This window comes from Pristis pectinata, chromosome 1, assembly GCF_009764475.1.
Source record: "Pristis pectinata isolate sPriPec2 chromosome 1, sPriPec2.1.pri, whole genome shotgun sequence".
NCBI classification, from domain to species: Eukaryota; Metazoa; Chordata; class Chondrichthyes; order Rhinopristiformes; family Pristidae; genus Pristis; species Pristis pectinata.
In genome coordinates this window covers 23,199,703-23,217,233 of record NC_067405.1, presented here as the reverse complement: position 1 = coordinate 23,217,233, position 17,531 = coordinate 23,199,703, and the positions used below count along the sequence as shown (strand labels likewise).

The 17,531-nt window shown below is 39.0% G+C and overlaps 1 protein-coding gene across 2 annotated transcripts in view; it reads right to left on the bottom strand.

Annotated features, from left to right (window-relative positions):
* The window catches only part of gtdc1 (glycosyltransferase-like domain containing 1), a 263,179-nt gene that overhangs the window by 184,443 nt on the left and 61,205 nt on the right, over positions 1-17,531 (bottom strand). For both annotated transcript variants that reach the window (XM_052017227.1, XM_052017221.1), the window contains exons 2-3: positions 11,804-11,996; positions 11,093-11,302 (exon numbers count right to left, since the gene is read on the bottom strand). In XM_052017227.1, coding sequence (XP_051873187.1) covers positions 11,093-11,271 — 179 coding nt within the window. In that variant the 5' untranslated portion in view covers positions 11,272-11,302; positions 11,804-11,996. The remainder of the gene's footprint in view (positions 1-11,092; positions 11,303-11,803; positions 11,997-17,531) is intronic.

The window sequence follows — 17,531 nt, the reverse complement described above, 5'->3', positions numbered from 1 at the left end:
TTTGTGTGGAGGACTTTGCCTAAGTTATAGAGTCAGATCAATGTTGACAAGTTTAATGAAGTTTATTTCAAACTAGTCCAGTGGGCACCCAGCTTTATTAATCCCATCTTCCAGCACTTGGCCTGCAGCCTTCTGTGCCAAAGTGATTCAAGTGCTCACCTAGACACGATGCTGCCAGCATCTCTGCTTCCACCACTCCCTCTGGTAGTGCATTCCAGGTACTCACCATCCTCTGGGTGAAAAAGGTCTCCCTCTGATCCCCTCCAAAACTCTTACCCCTCGCCCTATACCTATTGTTCTTTAATTTTTATTCACCTCTGTTAGGATAGAATGCAGGAAAATTGTCTCCCTATCTCTGCCCCTCTCAATTTTATACACTTCAACCATGTCCCCTCTTAACCTGCTCCGCTTCAGTCTCTCCTTGTAGCTAAAACACTCCATCCCAGGCAACATCCTGTTGAATCTCCCCTACACCATCTCCAGTGCTATCACATCTTCCCTATGATGTGGTGACCAGAACTGTATGCAGTACTCCAGCGGAGGCCTAACCAATGTTTTATAAAGTTGGAGCATAATCTCCCTGCTCTTGTTTTCAATGCCCTGACTAATGAAGGCAGTATCCCATATACCTTCTTAACCACATTATCTACCTGTGTTTCCACCTTCCAAGATCTTTGGATTTTGCACACCAAGGTCTCTCTGTTCCTCAATACTCCCCAGGACCTTAATATTCACAGTACATGTCCTAGATGGTTAGTACTCCCAAAATGTTTAACCTCACATTTGTCTGGATTAAGCTCCATCTGCCATTTCTCAGCCCATTTCACCAACACATTGATATCACCCTGTAGCCTAAGACTACCCACCACGCTGTCAACATCTCAGTGATGTTGGTTTTATTTAAAGCCCCAGCTGACACCCAAAAACACTGCACTACATACGTAAAGAAATACATGGCACACACCAAGGAAACAAACTGGTATTGGATTCAGATCAATCCTACCTCTCACCTCATGCCAGTGGGCATATTATTGCTCAGGGCATTCCATGCAGCCTTTATTAGTCCCCTTGTCCTTCCTCCACTCCTGCCATTCCACCTCAGCATCCAGTTGTTGAACCCCAAAATGATCTGCACCTTGATGTGTCACACCCAGGACTGCAAGATCCCTGAACTTTATCCAAAACACCAGAGGAATGGCATATATACTTGCAAAGTTGTGGCACCTGCAACTAGCAAATACTTTCAAGGACTTTCAGTCAGCAGATGGTACTTGCAGATCTTCGTCGTCCAATTGACATGGTTGTGAAGCCACTAACAGAGTCAATTGACAGTGACAATAAAGTCAGATTGTCTGCCTGGATACATGAGACTGCAGATGCTAGAATCTGGAGCAAAATGTTGGAAACCATGTGGGACAAGATAACAGTGAAGATAAGTTGCTAGAAGCCATGCGGGACAAGATGGTGGTGAAGACAAGTCAGATTTTCTACCTTTTCTGTTTCTCACATATTAGATTATATCAGCACTATAAAGGTTGAGCATGCTTCAGGCAGGTAACTTTGGCACCATGCAGTGCCAAAGTTAGCCAAACATAGCCAGTGCAGTGAAACTCTGATAAGCCACTATCCAACCATTCTGAAATCCCATTCGTTCGGCATCTGGCTCAACAGGCAATGTTTTCTGTGGTCCTTTCCTACCCACCACAGCCCTTATTCCCATGCTCCCTTTTACTCACTGGGCCTCAGTTCTTGCTCTCCCTTCCACTTATCAGGGCCTCATTTCCCATGCTCTCTTTACACTGACCAGGATCCCACTTTCCACACTCCCTTAGTGCTCGCTGGGAAAGTTATTATAATACTGTCCAACGTCTTTAAAAAAGGTGAATTAAAAAAAAGTTGGAGTATTCATGGAATAACATCCAATAATCCAGAAAATTTGCTACACCAAAGTCCAGACCATACCAGATTATCAGAGTTTTATTGTACTTTTACCTTCTTTCTCCTGGGGTAGAGCACAAGCATGGTACATTTGCACAATTTCATCTGACTGTTGTATTAAGGTACAGAGCAGCAGTCATTAAGTCAGGAAGTTCTAATTTTTCTCCGCCACCTTCATTTATGCTAACCTGCACATAATGAGTCATCTGGCACTACTTCCTCAAGCCAACTGCATCTCTCAACATACAAGTAGCTAAACTGATGCTTGAAATTGCTGGCAAGTGGCATTTTGAATGTTGCTTTGTTCTGGGCCAACAGTAGCACTTGAAGATTATTTTTCTAGGTTGATAGAAAGAAACTAATGTTAAAGTGTCCTTACAATACCAAAGGAGGCCACCTAGCCCGTCGAGTCTATGCTCTCTGACAACCAGCAATCTCATCAATCCAATCCCCCCACTTATTTCCCTATAACCTACCCCCATCCAATTAACCTAACATCCAGAACATTTTTAAGGTGTGGGAGGAATCTGGGCCACCTGGGGGAAACCAATACGGTTACAGAGAGAATGTGCAAACTCTACTCAGACAACACCAAAGGTCAGGATCAAGCGGGACTGCTGAAGCAGTGAAGCAACAGTTCTAACTGCTGCACCATTGTGCTGCCACAGAATACAAACAAAATGCTAGGAATACTCTGCAAGGCAGGCAAGACCATTTCAGAGCAAAACAGAATCAGCACTTTAGATTGATGACATTTCATCACCAAGGTACAGTGTGCAAGTTACACAGTTATAAAGAAATATTTTTAAAAAGTGACAAGACATTAAAAGCTGAATGTTGCTAACCTAGAGATTAGGGAGACCTGCAACTGCATATTTCCCTGTCTGTTCTCACTCTTTATGGAAAAATTCTAGCTGGCCTTTCCTCAGCATTAATTGAAGGAGTTTGTATATCAATGAGTTTAATAATGTTAGTTTACTAAAAATTTAAATTGCAAGTCGCAGACTGAATATATGTCCTACAGGCATAGAAATACAATGCAAATCTGACAACTTAGAGTATGCAATACTCTTCTTATTTTGTTCCTCCAACCCACTCTTAACAGACTTCATTTCCCATCCGGAATGATACATGACCATTTTTTGGGGCAACCTTACTTGCAGACACCTCATGCAGAAACACCTGTGGGTCATCAGTTGAGGTAACTTGCATTTCCACATTACATTATTTGTCCACAAACACTCTTTACTACCTCCAAGTTTTAGTTTACTACTTCTTTCTCTTTTGGAAAGAATGAAAAATTACATGTTCCAGCCTTAGGAAAGAATTAAATGATTTGTGGCACCTCATGCAGCCAAGTGTGTTCTGCAATCCTCTAAGTACTGATGATATGCCAATTAACTGCCTCTCCCGCTCCACTTAGGTGAGCTCCTGTTAACAGACTGAAGCTGGGCCAGGATCTTGTCATGCATAGATAATTAGGGCTGACCCCACAAAAATCAGTGAGGTCAGCCCTGTGCCATTCTGTTCAGGCAAATAGTCTTTCATAAACCATGTGAAATGTTAAGCATTCAATCATTTTCACCTATCTTTTCAGTCAGAATTTCCATCAATTTGTGCATCACATAAAGGAACTGGAATTAAGCATTTGCAAATGCTGATAATGATTTCAAAGAAACAGGTAGATAAAGAAATTTCCCCTCATTAATCATAGACTCCTAATTCTTTGTTGAAGCAATACAATATCAAATAAATACAATGAATGCAAAACAGAACTCATACTGCTACTTTACATAATGAATTCAGAAGCTGCTGTGGCAATTAGTGAAAAAGAGTCATGACTAAAAAAGAAACAAAAAATAAAATTGTAAGCTATCAGATACCTAGCAACATCCACAAGCTTAATCTGACTGCAGTTTCATTCTACAAGATGTTAAACAACAGTATTGCCAAGTCAGTGGGCAGACACATGTGACAAAAATATTTCATGACAGGAAATCATTATTAAACCTGGTGGTTTTCTGGTATTTCTGTTGTGGAAATTTCTCTGTAATTTTTTCAAGGTTTGTGCCATGTGTTCTCTCTTAGTCAAACTTGGTTTTGTTACAGCTCAATTTTCAAAGTTTAAAAAAGTCCCTACCTGTTCAACTGAAAAATATTTCAAATATACAATACACAAACTGCAGGGATGAGGTCTATCATTCTATTAAAGCACCACAAAAAAAACTGTCCTCAAAACCATAACCGCAGCATTTCACTAGAGATTTTTTTTAGCATTGTACTTGAAATACACATTGCGTAGGGCACTATAATGAGGTCAATTTTTACTGATGACGAATTCAAATTTAAGGATTGACAAAGTAAACCTTGAAAACTATTCAATTATTTTTTTTTAAAAATTGTGCCAAAAATATGGTTGCTTTGGGTAAGAGTAACGGTAAGAGCATGGTCCAGTGACTATAGGGATTTCCCCCTCCCACACAATGCTGTTAGTCACCTCACTTTGAAAAGTTCAGTAATTGATAATGCAAACTAAATCTGCTTAAGTAATTGTTCTGAATGAAGTCTTAAATATTCAATGTAAGAGTCCTCCCCAGAATTACAGGAAGTGGGGGAGCGGTGAAATAAAGCATGAATGATTATTTTTATATGTGGATTTGGGGAAAAGTTAAGTGCTCACAGTAAGCATGATGTCTTAATTCTTTGAAAGACCTCCAAAGTCCACTGACGAATATCACTTGGACATTAACTAGAAATTTACACGGATCCTCATTGCTTCAAGAGTTAAGTACCAAATGATCTTACCCACTTGTTCTTAATATCCCTTCATTTTGAAGTTTTCCATTCGTTTAACAAAGTAGAGCAGGAGGGTAGGCGAGTATTAAGAATACTAAAGCATAAACACTAAAATGGCTCTAAGCAGCACCAGTTTAAAATAAGTTATGAGAAAACTGGTAAGGAGCTTAGTAACAAATTAAACATTTTCAAGAATTAGGAAGCCTGTATCTTGCATGAGAATACTAAAATTACTCCTTATTTATTGGCTCAATTTGGTTAAATAGATAACAAATTCACCTGACGTTTAGTAACGTGAGACCAAACTCCATCCTATGTATTGAACACATTATTGTTGAGATATTCTAGTGCTCCCTAAAGAGTGATATTGTCATAGAGAGACACAGCATGGAAAATGGGCCTTTTGACCATTGAGTCTGCATTGACCATCAACCACCCATTTTGTACCAATCCTACATTAATCCCAATTTTTATTCTCCTGACATTCTCTTCAACTCCCCTCAGATTCTATTACTCACTTACACACTACGGGCAATTTACAGCAACCCCAACTAACCTACCAACCCAGATGTCTTTGGGACATGGGAGGAGTCTGGAGTATTTGGAGGAAACACACACAGTCACAGGGAGAACATGCAAACTCCACAGCTACAGAGCCCAAAGTCAGGATTGAACCCACGTCTCTGGCACCGTGAGGCAGCGGCTCTACTAGCTAAACAATACTGTTGCCCAGAGTGGGGCAGCTACTAGAAAAGGACTCTACTGACAGGCCTCCTGTGCAACCAAAGGGACGTGGCACATTTCTGTAATCTGGAACAACCACTGGCCCAATTTGGTCTGGGCTATGGCCATGAGTGGGTGAGGCTACAGGCAATCAATGTCTAGAATTTGGTTGGGGGTGCGGGGAGGATATCCACATGGTGTTTGGCTAGGATCAAGTAAAGAACTGCCTCCTGAGGTTGTGAGGGATTGAGAAAGAATGGCACTTGGTGATGGGGGGGGTGGGGGGTAATCAAGGGAGAGATCAGGGCTCGGTGATAGGAGTGATCGAAAGGAAGGCCAGCACCTGGTTAGAGGACAGATATCAGGAGAAACTGGCACTTAGTGATCAGAAGGTTGGGGAGAATGACTGACATGATGATTGGAGGATAAGGCTGGCACTTGGTTTTGGCAGGAAACAGGGAAGAAACTGGCACTTGGTAATCAGATAAATCTGGGAAGAGACCAAAGGAAGGATCAAGGTAGAGAGATCAAGAAAGTGACAAATACCCGGTGACTAGCGGGATCAGGGAAGAGGCCGGCACTGACTTTTCACCCATTGCAAAAGGAGAGTCTGGGCGAAGAGACCATTATGTGATGAAAGGAGACCAGCAGTTCATGAAGGGAGACCATCACTTGGTCTTGGGAGGGACCAGAAGGGAGACCAGCACCTGATAGTGGGAAGGATCGAGGTAGAGACCAATACTTAGTGATGGTAGGGACTAAGAGAGAGAGAGTGGAGCATGCTGTTGAGAAAAGTTAAATGCGGTTTGAGATACAGTACACCGGTGGAGGTTCTCAATACAGAATGAAGTGGTGAGGGCCATGGATAGCAAGTAATTGACTTACTTATAGATAAAACAGTTTGATGCTGTTCTGGCAGAGTCTACCCATCGATGGGCAACCCCCAAGGCAACATGGCCTAAGCTCCTGTGCAATGCTCCAAAAGGAGAGCTGCACAGGGAACGATATCATCCCATGTACCACTGACACCAGAGAATGCCTGGATGAATTTTCAGATTGGTAAGAAATGAAACAAATACTCATCTTAATGTTTCACTCTAAAACAGATAACGATTTTCAAAAATAATTGTCCTTTACAATTGAATTTCAAGGCAAATATTACACGACTGTTTCATACAGTACTGAAGGAACGTTACATCCTGGGAGAAGCTACTTTTTAGAGCTAACATTAAACCAAATCTATTCTGGCATATTTGGATGTAAAATTAAAACTACTTCTTTGGTATCCTGATAATTCTTTTCTCACTAAGAACCATTTAAAACAGATCTTTCTTTTCATTCACTGTTTATGGGATGTTACTACTTGTAATAACATCCCATAAACAGGATTATAAGGATTATGAGGAGAGACTAAAGGAGCTAGGGCTTTACTCATTGGAGAGAAGGAGGATGAGGGGAGACATGATAGAGGTGTACAAAATATTAAGAGGAATAGATAGACAGCAAGCACCTCTTTTCCAGGGCACCAATGCTCAATACAAGCGGGCATGGCTTTAAGGTAATGGGGGGGGGGGGGAGTTCAAGGGAGATGTCAGAGGGAGGTTTTTCACCCAGAGAATGGTTGGTGCATGGAATGCGCTGCCTGGGGTGGTGGTGGAGGCTGATACGTTGGGCAAGTTCCAGAGATTGTTAGATAAGCATATGGAGGAATTTAAGATAGAGGGATATGTGGGAGGAAGGGATTAGATAGTCTTAGGAGTGGTTTGAAGGTCAGCACAACATGGTGGGCCGAAGGGCCTGTATTGTGCTGTATTGTTCTATGGTTCAATGGTAAATTAGTTGTCATTTTTACCAACATAATAGTGGTTACACCTCATATTATGTGCAAAGCATCTGAGATGATTAGCAACTGCACCATGCAAGTTTCTTGTTTTGTTTAACTTGACTAGAAACATATTTATTTATCAAAAAAATATAAGGATAGTGTTCTAAGAACCCAGATCTTCAAGATCAGTATTCTGCTGCTGGTCACTGCTTTGAAGCTGACTCTGACATATTTTTCTTAGGCTGTTATAGGTTGCCAAACCTCCAAGATTCATCTGGAGTCTCCAGAATTCACAAATGAGTCTCCTGCACATTTGCTGCAAGCAACCCAGAAAAAAGCAAAAATCTTAGGGGAATTAAACGTAGTGCTTCCCCCCCCCCCCCCAATTCTTTGAACAGTTTCATTTATTAGTTATACAATCACTGGAGATGTAGCTGGCAAAAGTAGAGAAAAGACTGTTCGATCAGATTGGCTGATTGGAGGCAGGAGGGCAAGTCATCTCCAGGAATTTGTCCAGCCAAATCTGGCAAGCTTACTAAGAAGTGACCACTGTATAAACAAAACAAGCTCAAATCTTCCTTACTTAGGCACATTCTGTATCAGGATATCACAAGCAGATACACTTCATTGCCCAAATTGCAATTTTGATTTTTTGTAACGGATATAATCATGATGTTGTTCCCAAAGGGAGAACTACAACAAATGACACAGGCTGAAATATATGTGCCTCCTACTCACTCCTCGAGGCGACTGGCCAACCTAGTGCACAAACAAACAAAGAAAAACCTGACTATGCACACAATCCGATTGTGAATACAATTTTTAAAGAGTTATTTTTAGGAGTTGAGCTTGTTAAATTCCAACATCAGAACTTCAGAAAGACTTTGAGGGGGAGACCTTTGACCTACACATACTGCTGCCATTATTGCCTAGTTGAGTTCCGTCCAATTGCAAATGGCAAGAATGGAAAGGGAAGCAATACCATTACTCTGATAATGCCTGATCAACAGACAGGTAGACAGAGTTGAGAAACATGCTTGCTTTCATTTTGACTTGTTGAAATGAAAGACTGCTGCTGAAATAATTGGGTGGCATACCATCCAATCCAGTTATACTTCACAGTTTGGTTAAATTGATTTAAGATAGTTTAACCTGCAAACATAGTCTTATCCACAAGTAATTCAGACCTAAACGTCTGTGGTGGAATGGATCATATACAATTTTATTTCTTATACAAGGTATACAGCAAACTCTTCTTCCCACAAATATAAACCACAGTATTCCCAATGACCGTGCAGTGACCCAGCATACAGCAACATTATAAGTTTGAGTGCGAGGTAATCCAATCCATTGTCAAAAATATTTGTCCAGTCTGGGAGGTGCTCCATTGAATTAAAAATAATAAAAGCAATTTAAAAATGAAAGAAAAATGTAAAATCTTTTGAAAGACACAAATTACCAACACAAATCAGCACAGTACTCAGAGCCAGCAAGCAAAGCTGCATAACTGAAGCTTGAAATGGAGCATTCCACTGGCACCTCTGGCTCTGTTTTGCCAATAAAACAAATTTCTTAAAGAAACTATTCATAAGCAATTTTAACAAGCCACAATGAAAAATAAATAACACCCATGGTACAAAACAGACACACCACTTGGCCTTGGTTCTTCACAAAAACATACCACTGCCCCCCATCGTGTATCCTCTATAAATGTTTTACAGCACTGCAGCATAACTTTATAAGGGAGAGTTGTACTTGACGCAAGGGGGTGGAAGGGAAGAAAGCAGCCTCCAATTCCCAAATTTCTCCTAATGAGATTAAAATCTTGAACACAAATCACTCCTTCAATCCTTTACCATTATGGATCCCAGTACCCACAAAATCTATCTTCTAAGCAGTCACTCTTTGTGTTGAAGTATGCTTGGAGTGTCAGCAGCTTACTCAGCCATGTAGGGCAGTAGAGCTATCTAACTTATGTACATATTTGTACATTTTCACCTGGGAGCATGAGATACTGTCCAAAGCAAGACAAATTTCTGTATTCCCCAAACACCTTTGAGGGTAAATGTTCTCTTCAAATGTCTTCTGGTAATGAAACTGTGGATGTGATTATAAATAATATATTCAAGATAGTACTACAAAGGAATAAACAGATGAAATATTTTCCCTGTTTATCAATGAATTATTTCCTCAATATGTTACCCGCTTAGAAAACAAGGCATCAGGGGTTACAAAGCCTTAATTGCTAGTAAGCTTTATCAAATCAGAACACTGGGACTATCACCTTGTTCTGAATAATCAAAAGCCTGCTTTTTTAAATATCTCATCCGGGTTAGGTGGAGAAAATATCAAACGAGACAAGGCTGTTATTTGCTAAGAATGGAAATATCGTCAACCAATGGTGCCCTTGCACCTTGTAACAGCAGGGAGATTACTTTGCTGAATGGTAAAGAAGTAAATTCAAGCAATTAAATTTCTGACATGTTAATTGGACAAAATTACTGTGAACAGAAAATAAACTTGCCTGATACAAAGTATTTTTTGATACTGTTCACATAGACTTGATCTGTTTGCTTTTGTAGCATCTGTAAAATTATTTCTTTTGCTTGATATGTTCCATTTCATTTTTAAACTGTTAATGCTGTTTGGCACAATATAGCATTCACTAATCTCACTGAAACCCAGCATAATTTTGTGTTCACAATACTCACCAGACAAACTTAAAACAAGAATAGGAGTCAAGCTTTGCTTTTTAAGAAGAACGGTAATTCTCAGAAGCTACATCTGGTTAACTTAAAGTTAAATTAGCTCCAGGTGGAGGTCAATTATGAACTACTGAAATAGAGCAGCACATATTGGAGCTCAAAGAGCAAATGCCACCACAAATATAGATTTTAAAAAATGTTATAGTTAACATGGACAGCCAAAATTTGATGCTATCATGTATCCATTTTAAAATTTATGGGATTGAATTATTGGGATATCAGTCCACGTTTTTACAAATGGGGATGCATCATGGAACAGAGTGATGGCTAATATGCTCAGGTAGTTGATGTGTCATTACATTCACAACAAAACCACCAATTATGATGTGGTCATTCCAAGTTGTAATTTTTTGATGATTTGAAATTGATCATTGAGAAATAATGCTATTAATGTACATCAGAAGGAAACATTTCCTCCGTATTTTTGCTCTTTTTATTTTACTGTGGTGTTTTTCATTTAAGCAGTATATTCTGATTACATCATCACATGAAGGGAGAATGCCTCAGCCCTACAGCATAGGGGAGCTAAATTAACAACAAATGACTTAGTCATTAACCCAGGGGTCTTCAAGAATCTTGTGATTTCAATTGCATATATTAATTCAGCTTTCCGACAAGGTCAGGCTCGATATCCACGCTGAATTTGTTCCCATATGACGTCATCAGCATTCCTGAAATATCTGGTTTGTAAATCAATAAATAGAGTACCCAGAGTAAACAACATAAAAAAGTGTTTAAAATTCAATTAAGAGGGAGTTTTCAACTGAGCAGTTTTTAGAATGGGTTATCAATGATGTGCCTTTCTACATCAAAAATGCAATAGAAGTAAACAGCTTCCTATTATACTAAGGTAATGACATTTGAATACTTTTGTGGCACGTGCATTAGATGTGGCAGATTTGAGTATAAAACCCTTAGCACTACATTAATACCAAAGAAAAGGTTAATAGTGTTGTAAAATGTAGAGTGAATTACCTGGCTATTCCACATAATAACCACCTACAAGGTAATTAGGGAGTTACAGACCTCCTCTTTGCTCACATACCTGTAATTGTCACTGGGTGGTATGGTCTGCGTGAAATATAGTGCAGCAGTACGGGATCTCCAATGCCACTTTTTAGCTGTTAAGGTAAAGACGGAACATCCCTCAATCTCCTCTTGAAGTAGGTCAATCAGCTGTTTGTGGGAACCCCCACAAAAGGCTTCAATCATTAGGACACTCATAATGACACTGGTATACTCACACTACAAGTACCTATGAGTAAAATAAAAATTTAAATGAAGTTAACTGTTATTGCAAGTGACAGGGAAGTGTTCGTTTTACATAAGCTGGACTGGAAATTGTTATTTCTCATGCAACAAATGAAGCAAAGATACATTTTGGAAAGCAATTAAAAACATGACACATCATAAGATGAGCCACAGAACACTAAACGTCTTTCCCTGTTGAGTGGCTTTGTTTTATCAGTGTGCAATATTCCAATCAATGTAACCTAAAACCAGTTTATCCTTTGGTGCAACGTGGACCATGGTTCTTCCCTCGTTTTGTTTTTTGAGAGCCAAAATGCTCTGAAGCCCATTTCACAGAGAAACAAATATCGTGAAGTTCAAGAGATCTACATTCCATGAACTCTTTGGTCTATCTAAAAAGATTCTGTCCTTATCCAGGGTTTCCTTCCCAACAACATTATCAATCAAGAGCAAGCTACACTTTGTTTCCCGTTTCTGCACTTATAATAACGGGTAGAAAAAATACCTGTAAAATTACATTGACGAGCACCTAAATTGTTTCCACAACTGCACTGAAGAGCTGTGCAATCAAGTGGTCTTCAGTCCCATATACAGCTGTGAATCTTGTGTAAACCCGAAGTAAGCAGTGGTGTGCATTGACACATTGGCACTTCAGCATAGGTGCTTGCTTAACCCAAATTCAATCTTCTAGGTTGGGTCTAAGGGAAAAAAAAATCAAACAGGTGTTAACTTAAATAACACAGTCACTGGTGTGTGATGTAAAACAAAATCTCTTCAAAATATTATAAAATGGTATTTTTGTTAAACAGTTTTAAATGCTTAACAGCTTTGCCCTTGCAGGGTATGTAGTCTCCTTCCTCTCTCTCTCTCTTTAGCCTGCACAAGCACAAATGAATGTACACAAACCCAAACATGCACACACTTTTGTATTAAGTATACAGTTCCAAATAGATTTAAAATATTATTTTGTTGTAAAAATGATTTATATCCCAACATAACACAATAATGCCATGGCCCATTTCTTTAAATGCAATAGTTCCACAGCAATGATTACAGTCCTATCTCACCTCATAAAAAACAATAATGAACTTGCAGGTGTGTACGATGATAAGCGATGCACCTAAGGATTACTTTAGTCATTGAATTCCCTTGATACAGTACTTAAATTAATCATACTATATTATTAAAGTGATCACAATGTACCCCACAGTTAGCTTACTGAACAAGGGCTGATTTCATAATTCAGGTAAAGGTTGTGTAATTATAAATATGTCACCATTTTTAGAATTTTAAAATGCATTTTGCTACACTGAAATTGTATTTTCAAAGAATCAACAGTTAACACTGACTTATATTAGCAATAGCTCATGTAGATTCTGTCCATTCTGAAATACAATCTGTATAAAATTAGAAAAAGATAACATCTCTTTAATAATGATCATCTTTAAATTCATCATTGCCTCAATAATACCAATTCTAACTGTACAGTAAATCACAGATTTTAAAATGATTGATCTCTTCCCGCCAGTCTATCTATTCAAATATTAAACACCCTTCACATATTTTATTTTTGCTCAGTTGGTTGGCACTTGATCCTGTGCAGAAATATCCCTCGAGTCCCTTAGTTCAATTTTGTATTGCTTTGAAAAAACAGAATCTTAAAAGTATTGGTGGCAATGTAACAGGGCGAATAAAGTTAATGTGTTCCCAGAGTACTGCCGAGGTGATTGCTTTTACGAGTATTAATTCCTCCAACAAAGAAACAGAGAAATGGAGTGCAAGTACTTTATGTCCTCATTTCTTATGACAAAAATGGGAGAAAATACTTCCCATCTCATTGTCACAATCCTATTTTTACTGTGTTCACTGTCACACAGTCAGCCCTGAAAGAATACAGGTAAGAGAGATGTAGCGATGAATGCTTTGTTTATTAAAAAAAGGATGTCTGGTAGCTAAATGCTTGCTAGCCACCCACACACTTCATCTGGAAATCCTACAGTTACATACCTTTCTATTAATGTCACCAGGATGACCGGCTGTTGTTTGAATATATGTGCACTTTATTATACTGTGCAAAGTCTGAGAAATTTGCTTTTAAAGTTTGTCCTTATCATCCTGTTTTAATAAATGCCTATCATGAGAAATCAATTATAATAGTTAAATCAGCCCTTCATGTTTATGACATGGATTCATGTGATATTACTCTCTTCAAAACTGCTCGGTTCTGTCAGTGAAACAAGTCTGCAATGAAGTATCATTATTGCCTCGGGCTGAAATATCTTAAAACCAAAGCACATGATTTTGCATACCCAAGAATTTACAGAGGCAATGCAAGATGTATGGCCACCGAGAGATTCTTGTCCTTTGATCCTCAAGCAAGCTCATTACTTGCTGTTTGTGACTGGATCCCTATCATGGAGGTGATCAAATTAACGTACTATTCAACTCAATCCCTGTTTATTAAGCAAATTGGTGTACTTACAGCAATTATCAAAGTGCTTTCATGTTCCCATGACATAGTTCTCTTATTTCCGTCCATAGTGCCATGTAAAGAAAATCTGATCATTATTAACTGAGACTAACATGAACTATTTATATTGTGCCTCTAACATAGAAGGAACTATCCCATAGAGCTTTAGAGGATTGCCACCAGACAAAATATGACACTGAGCCATGCAAGGAGATATTGGGATCTGTGACCAAAAGTTTGATCAAAGAGGTGAGCTTTAAGGAGCATCATGCAAGAGGAAAGAAGCAGATGGATAGAGAGATAAAGGAAAAAAATTCCAGAACTTAGAGCAAATCAGCAAAAGGCACAACCACCAAAGGGAAGGTAAAGGAAATCAGAAAAACCTACGGTGACGTAATACAATGTTTGTGGAGATGTGTAGGGCTGCAAGAGGTTAAAGCAAATAGAAAGGCACAAAGCCATGGATAAGTAATTTAAAATTAGTGTTGCTGACTCAGGAACCTGGGTAGGTCAGCTAGCAGAAGGAAACTCGAGTTTGTGTTGGAGAAGAAATTTATCTTATTGGTTGGCATGATGCAACTTGTAACTTCAACCCACACTGCTGTTTTCCATCTGACTTTCAGTACACTTCAATAACTTCTGTTACACATGGACCAAAAGCAATAATGTTATTACATCTACTGCTCCACCCATTACCACATTTGTCCACTCAAATCCCTTCCGTCCCCTCAAAAAGAATTTGGAAATAAGTTTAATTGAATAAAAGAAATCTAAAAGTCAAATACTGCAGATGCCAGAAATCTGAAATAAAAATTGGATATACTAGAAATGTTCAGCAAGTCAGAGATCATCTATGGAGAGAGAAATCGAGTTAACATTTCAGGTCAATGATCTTTCATTGGCAGAAGGTAAAAATGAAACAAGTGGTATAGAAAGGGGTGGTGTGGCAAGAACAAAAGGGAAAGTCTGTGATTGGGTAAAGACCAGGAGATGGCTGTACCAGTTGAAAGAAGATGACAAAGGACAGCGCATAACAAAATGCATATCTGGGGAGTGTAAGCAGGAGGAGAGAAATAAATTTGAAAAAGAGGAAAGAAAATGAGTGGCTAGAATAGCGAGATACAAAACTGGAATGGTGGACAGACTAAATATGGCGAATTCAACACCGAGTCCCAAGGGCTGCACAGTGCCAAATTGGAAAATACAGTTCTTTGAGCTTACATTGTTAGAACAGTGTAGGAGGCCAAATCAAGGAAATCAGAGTGGGAATGATGTGGAGAATTAAAGTGACTTAAAGACAAAAAATGCTACAAAATTATTGGCAAATCAGGCAGCGTCTGTGGAAAGAGAATAGGGTTAATGTTTCAGGTCAAAGATTTCTCGCATATGCAATTTTTTTGGATTTTCAATTATAGAGACTTGGGAGGACATGAAATTTGCTTTAGAATGGTTCTAAAGTGGAGCAATTCAATGCCTCATCATAAGTCAGAGAAGTCTCCTTGATATCTGCTGGACTAACACCTGGAGTGGATGGGGTCTCTCATGAGGAAAGGTTGGACTGGCTAGGCTTGTATCCACTGGAGTAGTGAGAGAGGACGATTGAAGTATATGAGCCCCTGGGGATCTTGATAAGATGTGTATGGAGTGGATGTTTCCTCTTGTGGGAAGATCTAGAACTAGGGGGTTGTGGTTTTAAAAATAAGGAGTAATTCATTTAAGAGAGAGGAGATGACTTTTTTCCTCTCGGGGGTTGCAAGCCCTTGGAACTCTTTTTCTCAAAGACGAGTGGAAGACGAGCCTTTGAATATTTTTAAGGCAGAGACAGATACATACATAATAAGCAAACAGGTGAAAGGTTACTGTGGCTAGACAAGAATACAGAGCTAAGGTTACAATGAGATTTGTCAAGATCTTATTAAATTGTGGAGCAGGATAAGGGATCGAGTGGCCTACTCCTACTTCTTATGTTTATATGCAACAAAATGTTGACACAATAATTATATTCTGTCACCTACAAACCAATGGTATGACCTTAAATCCCAACACTGTTTCAGAAGACCGGAATAGAATCAATTAAATTGATGGTGCAAAAAGTATACGGTAGAAATGTATGGCTTATCTTTTCAGCTATTGAACGGGAAACATTTCCTACAAATAGGGTTTTATTTATATTTATGCACTACTATATGGGTGGTTCGCACAGTTAGCCCCTACTCAAAAAATGTAAAATTGGCCAAAATGTGGAGTGAAATGAGTACTGAAACAGAACCCAGACAATTCCTGATATGACCTCATCCCATTTAGCAAAGCTCTCAATTCATTGTTCCACAATAATCAAAGAAGGGCATCAGTCCTTAAAGGTAAACTCCTCGTGGAAGACAACAGCAGCAACACACATTACAAGAACACTAGAAAAAGTAGCATTAGTAGGCTAATCAACCCTTTGAGCCTGTTCTTTCATTCAATAAAATCATCATTCAGCAAGATCATGGCTGATGCAATCTTAGCCTCAACACTATCTTCCCCACTGTCTGCCTTCCCTGTATTTCAAATGTCTATTGACCTCTGCCTTGAATAAATGCAATGACTCTGCCTCCTTAGTGTTTTAAGGTAAGAACTCCAATGGATCACAAACCTACGAGACAAAGTTCCTCCTCATTTTCATCTTAAATGTTGACCCTTATTCTGAAACTATGCCTCGTTCTAGATATCACCCACTAGGCGAAAACATCCTGTGTCTACCCAGCCTCTAGGCAAATGATTCACATTCATAAGCTCAACCTGCTTAACTCTCTTATTATGCCCACCCCAGGAACAGATCTCACATTATCCCATATTATACTCCATCTGTTAATTTCTCCTCCACCTACATAACCTGTTAATACCCCTGTCCTTCTCACGGCTTGGTAAACCACCTCTCTTTTATTCATCAACAAATTGATTTACAGTAAACTCATCCCTTCGTCCAAATCATTAATAAGGATTGTAAATAGCTGAGGCCCCAGCACCCACTAGTTATTGATTGCTGATCTGAAAATGATACATTTATCATAGCTCTCCGTTTTCTGTTAATTAGCCATCCCCTATTCATGCCAATATATCACACCCACCTTGTAACCTCGCATCTTGTGCAGAATATTTTTATATGACACCTTACTGAATGCCTTCTGAAATCCAAATACACCGCATTTATTGGTTCCCCTTTATTTACCCTGTTTGTTATAACATCAAAGAAAAATTGTCAACTACAATTTCTCTTTCTTAAAAGCATTTTGACTCTGCTTGATTGTCTTATGATTTTTTTAAAATATATTGCTATTCAATCCTTGATAATGGATTCCAGCATTTTCCCCAATGACAGATGTTAAGCTAAATAACCTGTGGTTTTCTGCTTTCTGCTCTTCCTTGAATAGAGTCATTACACTTGTGATTTTCCAATCCTCTGGGATCACTCTAGGATCAGGGGAATTTTGGTAGCTAACAGCCAAAGCATTCACCACCTCTGCAACCATTTCCTTTAAGGCCCTGGAATGCAGGTTAGCAGATCCAGGGGACTTATTTGTCGTTAGCCCCATTTGTTTGCCTTATATTTTGTTCTAGTGATAGACAGTATTATTATAAGTGTCTCTCTCCCTACAGACCTGTGGTTATCTATTATTGCTGGAATATTTTTAGCATCTCTCACCATGAAAACTAATGCAGAGTAATTTTTTTTAAGAATGTCTACCGTTTCTCCATTTCCAAATATTAATTCCACTGTCAC